Source organism: Phacochoerus africanus, chromosome 10 (genome assembly GCF_016906955.1).
Source record: "Phacochoerus africanus isolate WHEZ1 chromosome 10, ROS_Pafr_v1, whole genome shotgun sequence".
NCBI classification, from domain to species: domain Eukaryota; kingdom Metazoa; phylum Chordata; class Mammalia; order Artiodactyla; family Suidae; genus Phacochoerus; species Phacochoerus africanus.
The window spans coordinates 5,093,180-5,109,760 of NC_062553.1; the positions used below are offsets into that span (position 1 = coordinate 5,093,180).

Genomic DNA, 16,581 nt, shown 5'->3' on the forward strand with positions numbered 1-16,581 from the left:
TAAATAAATTGCATTATGAAAGTGATGCCACCTCATTATAAGAAGTCACGGACTATAAACGTGTGTTCCAGTCTCAACTTCCCAGCGTCTCTTCCTCACCATATAACCACATTGAGTCATTTATTTCCTCTCCAGTATGCCTCCACTCTTTCTCCCTTTGCTTATGCAAACATATAGCTACATATGTTGGGACTTGGGTTTGTTCTTCCAATAAAGAGATCATGCTCCAGAGAGTAGTCTAAAAGCTGCTTTTGCATTTAACCATGTTTCATGGACATATGTCCAAATCAATATACATAGGTCTACCTATGAGACCCACAATTCCTTATTCACCAATTTAAATTCGACTTTTTTTTTTTTTTTGGTAGTTCCTTTGGTGATAAAACCTGATCTGGAACTTCTCTTCATAGTCCTATTTATTCTACTTGGGGTGACTATTCGTGTTTTGCTGTAGAAATAGTTATACATTTGATTATAGGATGCTCTCCTAAGCCTGGCTATACAGTGTATGCTCTCTATATTACATACTCGTATATTAGACACATTATCTTCATATTAGTGTGACATCTTATTTAATACAAGTATATTTTTAAATCTGAAAAGTTCTGAGTTATGAAAACACATCTGGCCCCAGGAGTTTCAGATAGGAAATTATGGGCCTGGAGTTCCCACTGTGGCACAGTGGGATCAGGGGCATCTCTGCAGTGTCAAGGACGCAGGGTCTATCCCCAGCCCAGCAAAGTGGGTTAAAGGATCCAGCATTGCTGCAGTTGTAGCTCTAGCCAAGTTGAAACTGTGGCTTGGATCTGACCCCTGGCCTGTGAACTCCACGTGCCACAGCACAGCCAAAAAAAAAAGAAAGAAAGAAAGAAAATAGAGAGAAATTATGGGCCTATAGTTGCCCAGAATTCCATAGTATGGTTACCCCAAATTTTATTCAACAATTCTCCTATTACGGCCCTTAGGTTGTTTCTGCTTTTGTTTGCTTGTTTGTCTTATTCTTATAAAGTATGCAACGATAGCATTCTTGGAGTCCCTGTCGTGGCTCAGCAGAAACGAATCCGACTAGCATCCACGAGGACACAGGTTCTATCCTTGGCCTCGCTCAGTGGGTTAAGGGTCTGGCGTTGCCGTGAGCTGTGGTGTAGGTCACAGACGAGGCTTGGATCTGGTGTTGCTGTGGCTCTGGCGTAGGCTGGAGGCTACAGCTCCGATTAGACCCCTAGCCTGGGAACCTCCATATGCCGAGGGTGCAGTCCTCAAAAAACAAAAAACAAAACAAAACAACAACAGCATTCTTGAACATAACTTTACATATTAGTGCTTTTATTTTGACTGGATAAATTCCCAGAGGTGGGAGTGCTGGTTAAAGGCTATCTATTTTATGCTCCAAAAGTTATAATTTATGGGAAAGTAAGCAGAGTATAAGTGTGGGCATTTTTCTGCACTTTTATCAGCACTTCCTGTTATCAGTCATTTTACTGATTATCATCAGATGGTGAGAAATGATACTTCAAGGCTGATGAGGCTGCCTATTTTCCATGTGCGCAGTGCCCCTGTCAACTGCCTATCTAGAATACTGGTCCGTTTTATTCAGAGTTCCTTGACGACTCAATACATTTCCCATTTTCTCTTCTAGCTTATTGTCTTTTGACCTTGTTTGCAGCATCTTTTCCATATGGAAATCCAAATGCTATATTATGTTTACAGTTTCTGAGTATTACTTTTCTTAAAACTTTCCAGAAACATATTCTGCTCCCATTGTAACATTAGATGGGAGTGATCACCCTTACAATGGTTTCCTTTCGATGTTTTCTTAGTAACTCTCAGGTATTTATTCCTCAGAGATGAATTCTGCCCAGTTTTAGGAAATACCTCCATTAGGATTTTGATAGGAATTATGCTGTTATGCATTTATGTTGCAAGTGTGGACATGGGATCCATCCGGGGTCATGTTCTTTCATTTAGTCCTCGCTTTATTTCTTCAGTGACCTTGTCACTCCCTGGGTAAATTTACTCCTAGATATTGTACAGTTTGGATCACTATTTTAAGCAAGAATATTTTCCTTTTCTTTTTATACCCAGTTGTTTTTAGTATAATAAAAAAGCTGTTAAGTTTTGCTTATTTATCTCCTATTTGGCTACTCTATTAATCTTCCATAGCAGAAGCTATCATCTCCCAATATCCCATCTCCCCTTCCCAGACAATAATAGATTTTTAAATTGAGGTCATGGCTACCCAGATAAAGACTACATTGCCCAGCTTCCCTTGCAGCTGACTATAGTCATATGACCATATTCTGACCAATGGGATACGAGCAGCATATTTCAGAGAATTCCCTCCTCCTTTCCACTACCTGCTCCTCCTTGGTACTGTCACCTGTTATGTGGACTTGGGGGGAATTTGTTTGACCACACAGATGGGGAGCAACAAAATAGACGGAGCTTGGGCTCCAGCAAATGTCAATGGAGGAGAGACTGGACTTTTACTAAAGAGGAAAATAGTTCCGTTTCTTTTAAAAAATTGTTTGAGTTTTTGAAAAGCAATTATGCCTGTCTCTTAAGTTTTACAACCCCTATTAATTTTGAAACTTTTGCTGTTTCTAGGTTCAGAAGCACATCATCTGCATACAATGGTGGTGTCCTTTTTCCCATTGGAGGGCTGAGAGTAGAGGGTTAAGAACAGTCTTTAGAGTCGGGTTGCCCAAGAACAAACAGCTCTGCTACTGTAGTGGACATCTGTGTCTGTGGCCACGCAGATCTCCTTATCTTAGCAATTCCTCATCCCTGCACATCTGGCTTTGGGATAGGGCTTATGGCTCCAGCTGGAGCCAACCAGGCTAAACTTCCCTCCCGGCTCTGGCAGTTGGCTCAGGGTTGGACATACGAACCAATGGGGGCCAACGAAAACTGGGGTGATTATTTTCTAGAGGGTTCAGGAAATAAAGGGTTTTCTTTCTTTCTTTTTTTCCAGGACTACCTAAAGTGGTACTCTTTGCCTTTGGCTAGTGTGATGTGGGGATAAGACCCCTCCACCCTTACACTGTAGAAGCTATCAGTTGCCACAAAGAAAGGCAAACTAAAGATGAAGCCTATCCCTGGAGAAGGCAGAATTGCTAGGATGGTAGAGAAACAGTGCCAAAGCTTGATCAAACCCTTCCTGAAGGTGCATTCCACTGAACTTCAGCTATACAGGCTGAAAAACGCCTTTAATTGCTTAGGACTATTTGAGTTGGGCTCCTTGTTCCTTTCCACAGGTTGCTGGTGTCCTAATTGATACAGGCACTGTCAAATTTGGTCAGTTTATTTCACTCTATAAGCCTCTGATTCTTCAAATGGAAAATGGAGCTAATATTAACAAGTACATTGTAGGAGAGTTATAAGCATTAAACAGGATGGTTAGGGACTAAAAGTGTGACCTTTGAATGAAGACCTGAAGAAGAGAGGCAGCAAGCCATTGGACTTCTGGGGGAGACATGTGATGGCAGAGGGAGCTGGCCACACAAAGTCCCTGCAAGGGATCAGCCAGGAGGCCAGAGAAAGAAAATGGGAAAGGGGCTCAGATGGCTTTGATTCCAAGGAAGAGGGTTTTGAGAAAGAGAGACACAATCCAATTCACTTTAGAATATCACTTGGGCTTGTGCATGGGTTGGAGAGGCAAGAGTCGAAGCAGGGAAACTGATAATGGAGGAGTCAAAAAAGCACCCTGTCTCTGTTAAAGCTGCTGTTGTTTAGGGCTGCATAACCCTAAACAGAACTGGTTCAGAAGCTCATGTGAATCCCCAAAACACTCCTGTCAGGAGGGTGTGGCTGCCTCCCTTTTTACAGAAGAGTAGCCCGAGGTTTCAGCACCAGTGACCCACCACCTGCAGTCAGCAGCTGAGAAGCGGGAGCTGGGCTTGTCTCCAGCCTCCTTGGGGTGGGCATCTCCCCCGACACACACACTGGTCCCCTTCAGAGCAGAGTCAGACAGCCCTGCCCTGGCTTCCTCCTGGCCCTTGGCAGTGGAGGACCTGTCCACTGGGAATTCATGCCCAGCGGGAGCGACAGACAGCAGAATTCCCCTTCTGGCTTCGGTACCGTGGCCAGTTGATAAGCTGTAACTTCCTGGTGAGCCTCTTTTAACGCTTGAGTCAAGATGTGGGAAAGCGAAAATGAGTGCCATACAAGGTCCATGCTGAGTTCCCTCTCGGGAGAAGGGAAATTTACTACAAAATGTGCAAATATGCACGGAGTTTTCAGCTGTTTGCTCCCACAAATTAAAGACCGTCAAAATTCAGAGAGAGAAGGCACCCAGGATGTTGTGTGAGACCCATTCATACCAGTTTGAATAAGCGTATTATTAATCAATAATCAATAATCACACCCCTAGCCCTGTTTATGCACCCTGCACTCTAGCCCTGCTTCTCTTCCTCTCTCTGAATGCATGGGAATTCATCACACCTCCAAGATTTAGACACCATTTGCAATGATTTTCGGTCTCCTCTGCCTGGCAGATTTCCATTCATTCTTCAAAACCTGGTCCAAGAGTTGTATTACTGATGGATGTACACCTGGCCTTTGCTTGCGTGCTTGCTTCCACTAACAGGAAACTCACTACCACAAGGGGTGGGATCTCTAAGTCTCTGTTGGCATGGGCTTCTAAAACATTACCATAGACTGCGTGGCATAAACATCAAAATGTATATACCTAACAGTCACAGAGGCTGGAAGTCCAAGGCCAAGGTGCCAGCATGGCTGGGTTCCTGGTGACTGATGCCTGTCTTCCTGGTTAACCTGGTAGCTTTCATGCTGTATCCTCACATGGGAGACAGAGAGAGAGCCCTGGTCCCTTCATCCTCTTATGTGGCATGAATCCCACCACGGAGGCTCCAATCCCATGACTTCTTCCAAATCCAATTACTTCCTAATCCAAGTACCATCACGTGGCTTCAGCTATCTGGTGGAGACACAGGTAGTCCATGGCAGACTGACAGGTGTACGTCTCTGTCCTGGACCCTCCCCCTCCCCTGTCATTCCCATCCTAGCATCCACTATGCTCTTTCACCTTGTCCGTCTCCTTGAGGCCAGGAATACCACCTCATCTATTTCTATGTCTGCAGTACTTTAGCACCAGCCTGGCCTGAAAAAGGTTATCTGTCAAGTGTTTGTTGACTGGCTGATTGACGGACTTAATAAGAGACCGAATGACACACATATGGTAAGCTAATCCTATTACCTTTCTTCATGCGTCACTTCTTAGAGCTATCATGACACTCACAGGGGTTGACAACATTCCAGTTCAATTCGTGAATTTTTAGGACAAAGCAACGTCACTTCTTTAGCTGGACCTCTGATGGTGGGACTCCGCCATCCTCTGCATGATTTTTGTAATCACTGGTGCTGGTGTCAGAACTGGCATGACAAGGAGCTGTGACTTGGGGTATTTTCTGAGTATAAAAGTGGGTGGCATCCGTGTGACTTGAAAGGATTCTCCCCACTTCTTCATTCATTCAGTGATCATTTAAGCGTACCCTCTCTCTGCGCACGGGGGAAGGGGGCTTGAAACTGTAGACCCTAAGGATGTGTCAGTTATCTGTGTCATGGAGTTTGTGGGTGGGATGGTGGAGATTAAAGGGGGCTAAAGTCCCATTCACAATCCCCCCCCCACTGGGAGCTAAGTGCCCCTACATAGAATCATCTCAGTGTTAGCAGTAACAGCAACACCTCCTTGGAAGAAAAATTCCTGCATCTTCTCTACACATTCCAGGAAGAAGCACCCAAAGCCTACCTGAATTTTGCTGCATTTTCGTTTGCTTTTTCTGCAGCAACTTTTTTTTTTGTCTTTTTGGGGCTGCACCTGTGGCATATGGAGGTTCCCAGGCTAGGGGTCCAATTGGAGCCGTTGCTGCCGGCCTACGCCACAGCCACAGCAACGCCAGATCTGAGCCACCTCTGCGACCCACACCACAGCCGTTGCTGCCGGCCTACGCCACAGCTCGCCGCAACGCCGGATCCTTAACCCACTGAGCAAGGCCAAGGATGGAACCTGCAACCTCACGGTTCCTAGTCGGATTCATTTCCACGGCGCTACGATGGGAACTCCTTCTGCAGCTACTTTGCACAGATGTCTGTTCCTGCTTTATCATGCCCCCCCCCTTCTCCACTCTGTAATAAAAGCCCCTATAATAAAACAACCCCGACTCCACATGGGTATTTATGAAATGAACAAGGGCACGGCAGTGCTCTCACTGTGACCTACACAGTCACACCTGGGACAAGAGGGGGTCTTCCGGTTGGGAGGGTAGAGTCGGTCCCGCGACCGACTTTCCTGCAGATTGAGTTCTCGCTAGATCTGTCTTCCGAGGCCAAGATGGGCGGTGCGGCTGTGAATTCCCAGGAGTGGGTGCTAAGGCAGTGCCCACCAGAGGGCGCTGGACCGGGAGTTAGGCGGTCCATGGGAAAGAAGATCCCTCCGCATTATTTTCTGGAGTCTGGAGTCAAGTCTCATGCGAACCTCTGTCCTCACCTTAGCTGTTTACACCGTTTACACTGTGCCCAAGCCAGAGGTCAGAGTGGTGCTGCCCCAAAGCTGCAGCCGGATGCAGCTGAGCTCAAGGAGGCCCAAGCCCAGCCCCACCTCGGTCACGGCTCGTAACGACTGGACTTCCGAGATGTGGGTGTGATGTTACCTTGGTGACTGATTCCCCCCCTCAGGATCATGCGTCCTGGTCCTCACCCAGATCACAGTGAACGTACTGCAGGACAGCAGAAGAAAGGAAAGGGAGGGAGGGAGGGAGGGAGGAAGGGAAAGACAGAAACCAAATCATATTCCGCAGCACCAGCTTAACCAGGCTTCCTTTGGCTTGACCGCAGCTAGAAGACCGAGTCTGTTTCCCGGCATGACTTTGGCTGATGTCGAATGAAATGCCCCTCTGACCTTCTTCCGCTCTATGTGAGTTGACCTCCTCCCACAGGGTAGGAAAGCAGGGCTGTCTAAGCCATCTGTGTGCTCCAGCTCCCCCACCCCCACCCCTTGGGGGGCGAACAAAGCACAGGTGCAGGAAACACCGCTCTCCTGGGATGTCCTGAGCTCCTTTGCTGAGATGTGGGGCAACCCCCACCAGCCAGGAGTGTGAACCCCTTCCCCCTGGATATACTGCAATCTCCTAAAACCTGCCCGCCTTCACACCCTATTTGATTTGATGCTGATCGGAAACCAGCTCACCCTGCTCTTTGAGGGGACTCAACAGTTCTGAGTTTCTTTCTCCTTTTCTCTGCTTCTGAGGCTCTCAGTGTTAAGCCACTAGATTTTAGGTTAATTACTGCAGCAGAGCCAAGGCCACCTGACCAATACGCTTCCCTTCCACCTCTGGGCTGGCATGTAATTTTATGCCATCACACGAATCACAATGAATCCTGTTTGTAGAGAGGTTTTTAGGATGCTTTCTTAGCCATGATCTGCTCTTTGCAACAACTCTTTGAGGCATCGAGCTACAAACTATCCTTTGATGCTAAGTATCCTTGGATGCTTTCTTTCCTGTCTCCTGTATCATAAGGGCCAGAAAGAAGGAAAACCCACATGTTTTTACCCTCTTGCAGCTAGGGTTCCAGACAAGACGTGGGTTCTGCCATTCAAAGACACTCAGAAAAGGTTCGGAAGCAGAACGGAAGCAGAGGGAGAATATTTGAAGTCTGGAGTCACACTGTCTGAAGCCAAGCGCTTATGCATTTCTCCAAACTTGAACTAGTGCACAGAACCGACACAGAACCTTCCTCCCACCGTCGGGGGGAGCACAGCCCTGCAGACACCCTGGTCTCGGATTTCTAGTCTCCGGGACTGAGTGTCAACACGTTTCTTCTGTTTTCCACCTGTCAGTTGGTGGGACTTTGTTCCAGCACCCGTAGGTAACTAATATGGGGGGGGGCTATTTATTGGGGGCCCTCAGAGATTCCTGCGTTGGCTCTTTAGGAATTTCAGACATCACACACTACTGGTCATTTCCCCTCCTAGCAGTCTTGAGAAAGAATCTCATTATAACCCTCTCAGGGATACCTGAATAGCTTTAAAACTTATTCCCATGCTTTATCCTTAAGCTCTTGGAACCCAGTCTAGAATAATGACAGCCACCGTTGGCTCTTTGGACGCAGCAGAAACACCTATGCCCCCTCTCCGACTGGCCTGGGCGGCTTTCCCGCTTCCTCCTCAGCCGCTCCAATCCCCGAATCCGAGGCTGCGGAATCAACACCTGCCCGATTTGTTCATTTCCTGGAGTCTCTTCCTGGCAGGATGAAGATGTTTTGACAAAAGATAAGGGGGTGTCGCTGCTGCCCGCCACTGCCATTTGGGGAATACTCATCACATGGGTCAATCATGTGCTCGCAACAGATGGGGAGGCCGTTCTTCGAAATGAGACCAGCTAACGAGTGCTCTGGAGTAGAGTCTGTTAATAGAACCTCTGAGGCATAGTAAAGCCAACTGATTAGGAGACCATTGCCATGGACAAAGAGTTTGTGGCTCACGGTTCCCAGGAGGAGGGGACATGTCATGCCCTGTGGGGGCCACACAGGAGAGCATGGGGGTCGGTCACCGGACAGAGGGAGCAGAAGGTGTGTGCAAGTGCCTTCCTGATGGTTTCTGTGTTCCTACGGGTGGGGCAGGGCAAGCAGGCTTAGGATCGGCCAGTCTGAACAATTTCAGGGGTTCTGGGGCACAGGAAGTGTCCCTGGCTGTCTGGATCCTGGCACTGGGCTGTGTAGAACAGGTGGATGGTGGCCTGGGGTGTGCGCAAGTCAAGTATTAGCACAAAGAAAATAGAAGGCATGGTTAACGCCAGGAGAAAAAAACTGCATGGTAATTATAGTTAATAATGCTGTATGGTGTGGGTGGAATTTGTGTACATGCATAACTGAATCATTTTGTTGTACAGCAGAAATTATCACAACCTTGCAAACCATTTTAAGAAAAGGAAAAAAAAAACAGATTTGCTAGGAGGGTAAATCCTAAGTGTTCCCACCACTCACACAATAGAGAGGCACCCTTGTGAGGTGATGGATATTAATTTGACAGCGGTGATCGTCTCACAATTACATGTATGTTACATCATCACTCTGTGTCTTTAAGAAATTACATTGTACAACCTAAATGTATACAGTTTTTATTTGCCAATCACACCTCAATAAACCTGGAGGGGGAAAAAAGGCAACAAAGACTAAGAAAAAAAGAAAGAAAGAAGAGCTAATGAGCATCTATCTCCTGTCATAAATCAGGGGAAGGAAAACCATGGCCACAGCCTCCTTTCTTGTCCTTCTCCCCTAAAAGAGGAGACTTGTGTTTTCTGAGGATTCTCTGCTCCTAATTTTCCTTCTGTGCTGCCAGAAAAGGCACTCACTGGATGCTGAAAGTGGAAGGTGGGGAGGGTATCAGCCATTCACTCTTTAGTATGAAATAGTGTTCAGAGCTTTGTCCCAACAACAAGTCTGATGAAATAGGAGCTTAGAGAAGAAAGAGGAGGGTCAGGTCCAGAGGCCCCTGGGGTCTGAGAAGAACGCTGCAAAGCCAGGGGACAGGGTTGTGACACTGTGTAGGGCATTTGGCAGGATGTGGAGATCTGGGGGGAAAGGGGTAGTACCACAGGGTTCAGACAATGAGGTAGGATTCCCTGAGACACACAGGTGACACACACAAGTCCTAGAGAGGCTCTGAGCAGAAGCCAACCCTCAGCCTGCGGGGCACGGGGACGGGGGACGGCCCAGAGAAGCCCTGCAGAAGACTCATCTCTGAACGCTTCAGTAGCACCTCAGAAAAATCCACTCCCCCCAACGCACTCCCACCCACACTCCCAAAAGCACTTGGGGCATGAGTTCTGGAAGCAATGTCAATGAATTTAGTTCCAATGCTGCCCTGATGACCGGCCGCAAAGCTGCCACTGGCATAGATGGCTGTGGAGTGTCAGTTGTTGCTGGGCTGTGCCCTTGACTCGGTCCTGACTGGCTGGTCACTGCATCCCTGGGACTGACCCCGAACAGGGCAGGGTCTTGCCTTTGGTTCTTAAAAGTCCCGCAGGGGATTCTGGTAAGACTAGAGTCAGAGAGCCACGGACATGGAGCCTTCTCCGTGAACCAGCAGTGTCAGCCTCACCTGGGGGCTGTCAGAAATGCAGAATCCCAGGCCTCCTCAATCTGTTGAGTCGGTTTAAGAAGATGCCCAGACTCCACGTGCCCATGAAAGCTTGAGAACACCGGGATGGGAGAAGGCTTATCGGATTACTGATTTCTAGTTTGCCCGTCATACCCTATCCCGCTTGATCCCCATGACAACCTGGAAGCTGGGTACCATTTTCTCTGTTTTACAGAAGATGACACTGACGCTCAGAGAGGCGACTCTGCTGAAGCCCCAGGACTCACAGGTCGGGGATGGGAGACTCAGCGCTTTTTCCAGCCCTGCATCCCATTCCCCCATCTGCCCTGTCACTGTCACACCAGGAACAGTGATGTCTGCAGACAGGAAACCTTCAAACACAGTGGACTCAACTCACCGCAGCAGGACGCAGACCAGAAACGTGCACAGGGGTCCTTTCACCAGGCTTCAAACAACAGAAGGCTTTCTAGTCAGTCCTAAACTCCAGCTCACCCAAACCACCCAGAGACCCGGAGCCTCCAACTTCCCCCGCAACAGCCTCGAGAAAGCGTTCATATCAGGCTTACCATGTTCATCCAGCAATATGTTGTCTGGCTTGATGTCTCTGGAAGAGAAAACAAAGAAGCTGAAAATGTGATTCCTGGAGCAGCTGGGGTGGCACACGACAAACATGACAAGCGGGGACAAGAGCCTGATGACACCCAGTGCACCTGCCGCTCCCCCAGCGTGAAGGTTCAGACAGGGCACAGGAGAGGAATGATGAAGACAGCAGAGCCCGTGTTCTGGCTTCCTTCCTTTTTCTTTTCCTGGAACTGCAAGGCGATTGTGTGAATAGTTTTTTTTTTCTGAAGAGTCTTAATGATTTCTGGCCTTTGCACTCCCAGGAGTAACCACGCGCTGAGCCCATGGTCTCTCCTAGTGGGTCCGGAAGCTTTCCCTTCCTGAGAGAATGTAGCCCTCTCGCCTTCGTAGGTACTAAGGCTCCCAGGTGTAATGGCCTCTGCCTTCCAGACATGAGACCTGAGGCTCAGGGAGGGTCACTAGCTTGTCCAGGTCAGAGACTGGCCACACAGCCTCTGCCAGTTTTTGTACCATCTCGGAAAGATTTGACCTTTCTTATAACGAAGTGAATGGGGCTTGCATTTCTCACATCCGTGATTTTATTTTATTTATTATTATTATTATTATTATTATTTTGGTCTATTTGCTATTTCGTGTGCCGCTTCTGCGGCATATGGAGGTTCCCAGGCTAGGGGTCTAATCGGAGCTGTAGCCACCGGCCTACGCCAGAGCCACAGCAACGCGGGATCCGAGCCGCGTCTGCAACCTACACCCCAGCTCACGGCAACGCCGGATCGTTAACCCACTGAGCAAGGGCAGGGACCGAACCGCAAACCTCATGGTTCCTAGTCGGATTCGTTAACCACTGCGCCACGATGGGAACTCCACATCCGTGATTTTAATAAGGAGCTCTGGGTGTTCATGATAAGTACATTGGGGTTGAAGATGTCCACTGAGTTTCCTGAAAGATCACCTGCAGCCCTCAAGCCAGTTTCTGTATAGTCCGTGAGCACATGGAGGTTCCCAGGCTAGGGGTCGAATCGGAGCTGCAGCTGCTGGCTTACGCCACGGCCACAGCACCGCCAGATCTGAGCCCTACACTGCAGCTCATGGCAACGCTGGATTCCCAACCCACTGACTGAGGCCAGGGATTGAACCTGTGTCCTCATGGATACTAGTCAGATCCGTTTCCTCTGAGCCACGGTGGGAACTCCCGCATCTTTAAAGGGTCGTAAGAAACAAAACAAGACACACACATACAAAGCAAAAGTGAAAAGGAATGTACAACACAGACTAAAAGCCTAAAATATTTATGATCTGGTCCTTTAGAAGTTTGCTGGTCCCTGTTTAAGGTAACACAGAGAGCCACTTACAGCAAAATCTGGGCTGGGGAGGTTCTAGAAAGTTCTGCTCTACGTCATCACTACAGCAAAGGGCTCCCAATGCCAAGCTGTGTCTTTTAAAGGCAGGGGCTTTGCTTTCTTCACTTCTGAGCCCCTCGCCTGGTGCCCATCACCATCAGACGTGGTCAAAGAGAAACTACTGCCGGACAGTAGTTAAAGCAGCAGGAGCGGATTTTATTAAACTTCAGTCACTGAAGGGGAAATGAGATCTCAGTGAAGAACCGGGCTCAATTCCAAACGCAACATGGACAAGTGGGTTTGTCGTCAAGGAGCAGGTGGGGATGGGGCCAAAGGACCTAACTGGATTCTTCTGATGACAGGCCAGGGTGATCGAACCATCCAGAGACTGAGCAACCGGATCCGAGGGTGATCAGGTCTGGGGGATGGCGGCTTCTGGCTAAACCAGCTTCGCAGGCTCTTGCCAAGATCGGACAAGGCAAAGACCAACACAGAAGTCCAAAAGACGAGGTCTGGTTTCCAAAGAACTCAGAAGAGCCCCCAAAATTTGGTCAACAGGAGAATCTTTGTCAACACACAGGAAGGCCAGAGGAGAGAGGAACAGAAGAATGGATATGAGAGAAACACAGCCTTGGGGAAACTCAGCTGGGCTCTGCGGGCCTGATTTACGCATCACGAACACATATGCACTTTCCAAAGCTTCACATTAAAACCACAGATTTTATTTTTCTATTTTTATTTTTGTTTTTTGCCTTTTTCTAGAGCCGCTCCCATGGCATATGGAGGTTCCTGGGCTAGGGGTCTAATTGGAGCTGTAGCCACCAGCCTAGACCAGAGCCACAGCAACGCGGGATCTGAGCTGTGTCTGCGACCTGCACCACAGCTCACGGCAAGGCCGGATCCTTAACCCACTGAGCGAGGCCAGGGATCAAACCCACAACCTCATCGTTCCTCGTCGGATTCATTAACCACGGAGCCACAACGGGAACTCCCTAAAACCACGGATTTTAGACATGCAGGCCCCACTCACGCATTGATCATAAATGTCAGATCCTTTGGGACTAAGGACAGTTTCCTCTGATATAAAAAGCAATTGCTCCCGAGTTTATCAAATAATAATTCTGCCTGAAAGCCCACCGTGGTGGTGTGGAGCAATACGAGGCAACGTCTATGGCCTTGGGGAAGAAAGACACACTCAACCTACAGGTTTTCATTTTCATTTTCATTGTGACTTTTCGAGCCCATGGTTATTAAGGCGCATTAAGCAAATGGATCCCTTTCTGCCAAGTTCACAAACATCCCCAGTGAACAGAGACCGGTTGTTAGTGGAGACCCCACGGGGATGAACTTGAGAGCTCACATCCTTAAAACAAAAGGCTGAAGAGCTGGCATCAAGTGTTTAGGGCTCAAATCAGCAAACACATGGCGCCTGTTCAAGGCCCCTCCCAGGAGGGTTGCTCCAGAATAGGTGAGGAAAGGAAATACTTGTCATGAATGAAGACACAGAGAGTTCCCCTCGTGGCTCAGCGGGTTAAGCATCCTACTAGTATCCATGAGGATGTAGGTTCGATCCCTGGCCTTGCTCAGTGGGTTAAGGATCCGGCGTGGCCACGAGCTGTGGTGTAGCTTACAGATGCGGCTCAGATCCGGAGTGGCTGTGGCTGTGGTGCAGGTTGGCAGCTGAAGCTCTGATTCGACCCCTAGCCTGGGAAATTCCATATACCACGGGTGTTCAAGGCGTCCTTTCTTTAAGGTGTTCAGGGCTGGGATCACCTTGCTGGGCTGTGGGAATTTCAAAGGAGGTGGCCGGCGACCAGAAGCACAAACTCAAAGTGGCTGCAAGGGCCTCGGCCTGAGCTGCCACCTCCACTGATGCTGAGGGTGCCCCGTTTCAGGGCTTCCTGCTCTCACCTCTCTCTTGGGAAGGACTTTCAGAAGACACGACCTTAGGTTGACATCTGAGTGCCAAGACACAACCTGGGAGCAAGCTCTCATTTTGCAGATGAGGCCACAGAAAGTCGGGAGGGCAAGTGGTTTGACCTGTGACATCCATCCAGCCCAGGGAACGTGACACAGAGGGCAGGGGCCATTCGCATGCTGACACTCTATCAGACTCCGTCCCAGCCGGCTGGAAACGGGGGGCCTCCCTTGCTGGACGTCCCATGGAGCAGCCACCAGGCAAGGATGTGGGGGCACCTCTAGGAGCTGAGGGCCAGCCAGGAAACAGGGACTTCATTCCCGTAGCCACAAGGGGCTGATGCTGCCAACAATCAGGAGGGCTTGGGGCAGGTCCAGAAAGATCCAGAAAGATCCAGAAAGATCCAGAAAGGAGTGCGACCCAGTGGGCACCTGGACTTCAGCTTTGTGATGCCTTGAGTGGAAGAGCCGGCTAAGCTGTGCCAGACTCCTGACCCGTGGAGACTGAGAGAATAAATATGAGTTGTTTTAAGACTTTAACTTGGTGGAAATTTGTTTCGCAGTGGCAGAAATTTGCTACCATAGCAACAGGATCTTAGGCAACATAGTCTGAGCCTCTCTCTCCTCATCTGGAAAATGGGAATGAGGGTCCCTATCTGGCTGTTGCTGGGCGTTTATAAGGAGGTGCTGCTCTGCCACGCTTGTCGGGGCTCCCGGTGCATAAAAAGAGCTGAAATAACAATAAGGGTCCCCTCATTGCTCTTCAAAAGAAGCTAAGGAGGATGAGGGGATGAATTCTCGAGCTTTTAGCAAAGGGAATTAGGCTTCTTTCATAGGCGGCTCATCAGGCAGACTCCTGCAAAGCCTCCCAGAGGAGATGGGCGCCTGAGTCATCCGAGATTTAATAAGAATCGCATTTTACGGGCAAAGCATCTTATCAGAGCCTCTAGGTTAGCCGGTTCCAGGACCATTTCCTCTGGTTTTGCTTTTCACATGGATCTTATCTCAGCTCAAGCACGTCATCCTGCTGAAAATGGGCTCCTGTGTTCAGATCGGGCATGAGAAGCAGCCTGCGACAATGTTTGCTGAGGACAGGAACGTCATTTCAGAGCTGGACCGGATGACACTTTGATGGAAAGTGTGCACGCAAGGCTGTAAAAGCTAGTTCTGTTGTTGAATGACCCCCTTGCTTCCAAATAAAACAAAGCCTAAAATGTCAGTTGGGCTATGTTTAAAAGCAGCCCAGAAATAATGGCTCTGATGCCGACTGCGTATAAGGGCCGTGGGGACATTTTGGCACGTGTCCCGCTGCAGGGGGGTCTCTGGGGGTTACAGATCCATAATCTCTCTTTTTTTTTCTTTCCTTTTAAAAAATTTTTATTGGCGTTTAGTTGACTCATGATGCTGTGTTAGTTTCAGGTGCACAGCAAAGTGTATCAGTGACACACGTACATGTAGCCATTATTTTCACTATACAGGTTACTCCAGAGTGTTGAGTAGACTTCCCTATGCTGTACAATAGGCCCTTGGTACTAATCGGTTTTGTATATAGTCATGTGCATATGTTAATTCCAATCTCCCAATTTATCCCTCCCCCCAGCGTTTCCCCTTTGATAAACATAACTTTGCTTTCGAAATCTTTGAGTCTGTTTCTGTGTTGTGCTGCAAGGAAAAAACAAATCAAAACCTCCTGGGAATCCTCTTTCGTTTCCTTGATGACTGTCTTATGGTTCTCAGCATATAAGTCTTTCACCTCCTGGGTCAGGTTTATTCCTAGGTATTTAATTTGGGGGGGGGGTGCAATTTTAAAAGGCATTGTATTTTTATATTCCTTTTCTTTTCTTTTCTTTTCTTTTTGTCTTTTTGTCTTTTTGCCATTTCTTGGCCACTCCTGCGGCATATGGAGGTGCCCAGGCTAGGGGTCGAATTGGAGCTGTAGCTGTCGGTCTACACCAGAGCCACAGCAACGTGGGATCTGAGCCACGTCTGCGACCTACACCACAGCTCACGGCCATGCTGGATCCTTAACCCACTGAGCAAGGCCAGGGATCGAACCCACAACCTCATGGTTCCTAGTCAGATTCGGTAACCACTGAGCCATGACGGGAACTCCTATATTCCTTTTCTAATATATCATTGTTATTATACAGAAGTGCAACTGATTTCTGAATGTTAATCTTGTATCCTGCTACTTTGCTGAATTCATTGATCCGTTCGAGTGGTTTTGTGTGGAGTCCTTGGGGTTTTCTATGTATAGTATGTATATGTCTCATATAGTCTCCTGCCTTTCACAGCCACATGATGGAACTAGGACTCTCATCCTCAGTGAAGTAAGTCAGAAAGAGAAAGACAAGTACCGTATGATACCACGTATATCTGGAGTCTAATCGACACCCAAATGCACCTTTCCACAGAAGAGAAACTCATGGACTTGGAGAACAGACTTGTGGTTGTCAAGGGGGAGAGGCGGGGAGTGGGATGGACTGGGAATGTGGGGGTAATAGATGCAGACTATTGCACCTGGAGTGGATAAGCAATGAGATCCTGCTGGGTAGCACAGGGAACTATGTCCTGTCACTGGTGACGCAACACGATGGAGGATGATGTGAGAAAAAGAATACG

At 48.3% G+C, this 16,581-nt stretch overlaps 1 protein-coding gene across 1 annotated transcript in view; it reads right to left on the bottom strand.

The window, feature by feature from the left end:
- STK32B (serine/threonine kinase 32B) overlaps positions 1-16,581 on the bottom strand; it is a 366,748-nt gene that overhangs the window by 66,893 nt on the left and 283,274 nt on the right. The window contains exon 5 of the mRNA XM_047799270.1: positions 10,687-10,724. Coding sequence (XP_047655226.1) covers positions 10,687-10,724 — 38 coding nt within the window. The remainder of the gene's footprint in view (positions 1-10,686; positions 10,725-16,581) is intronic.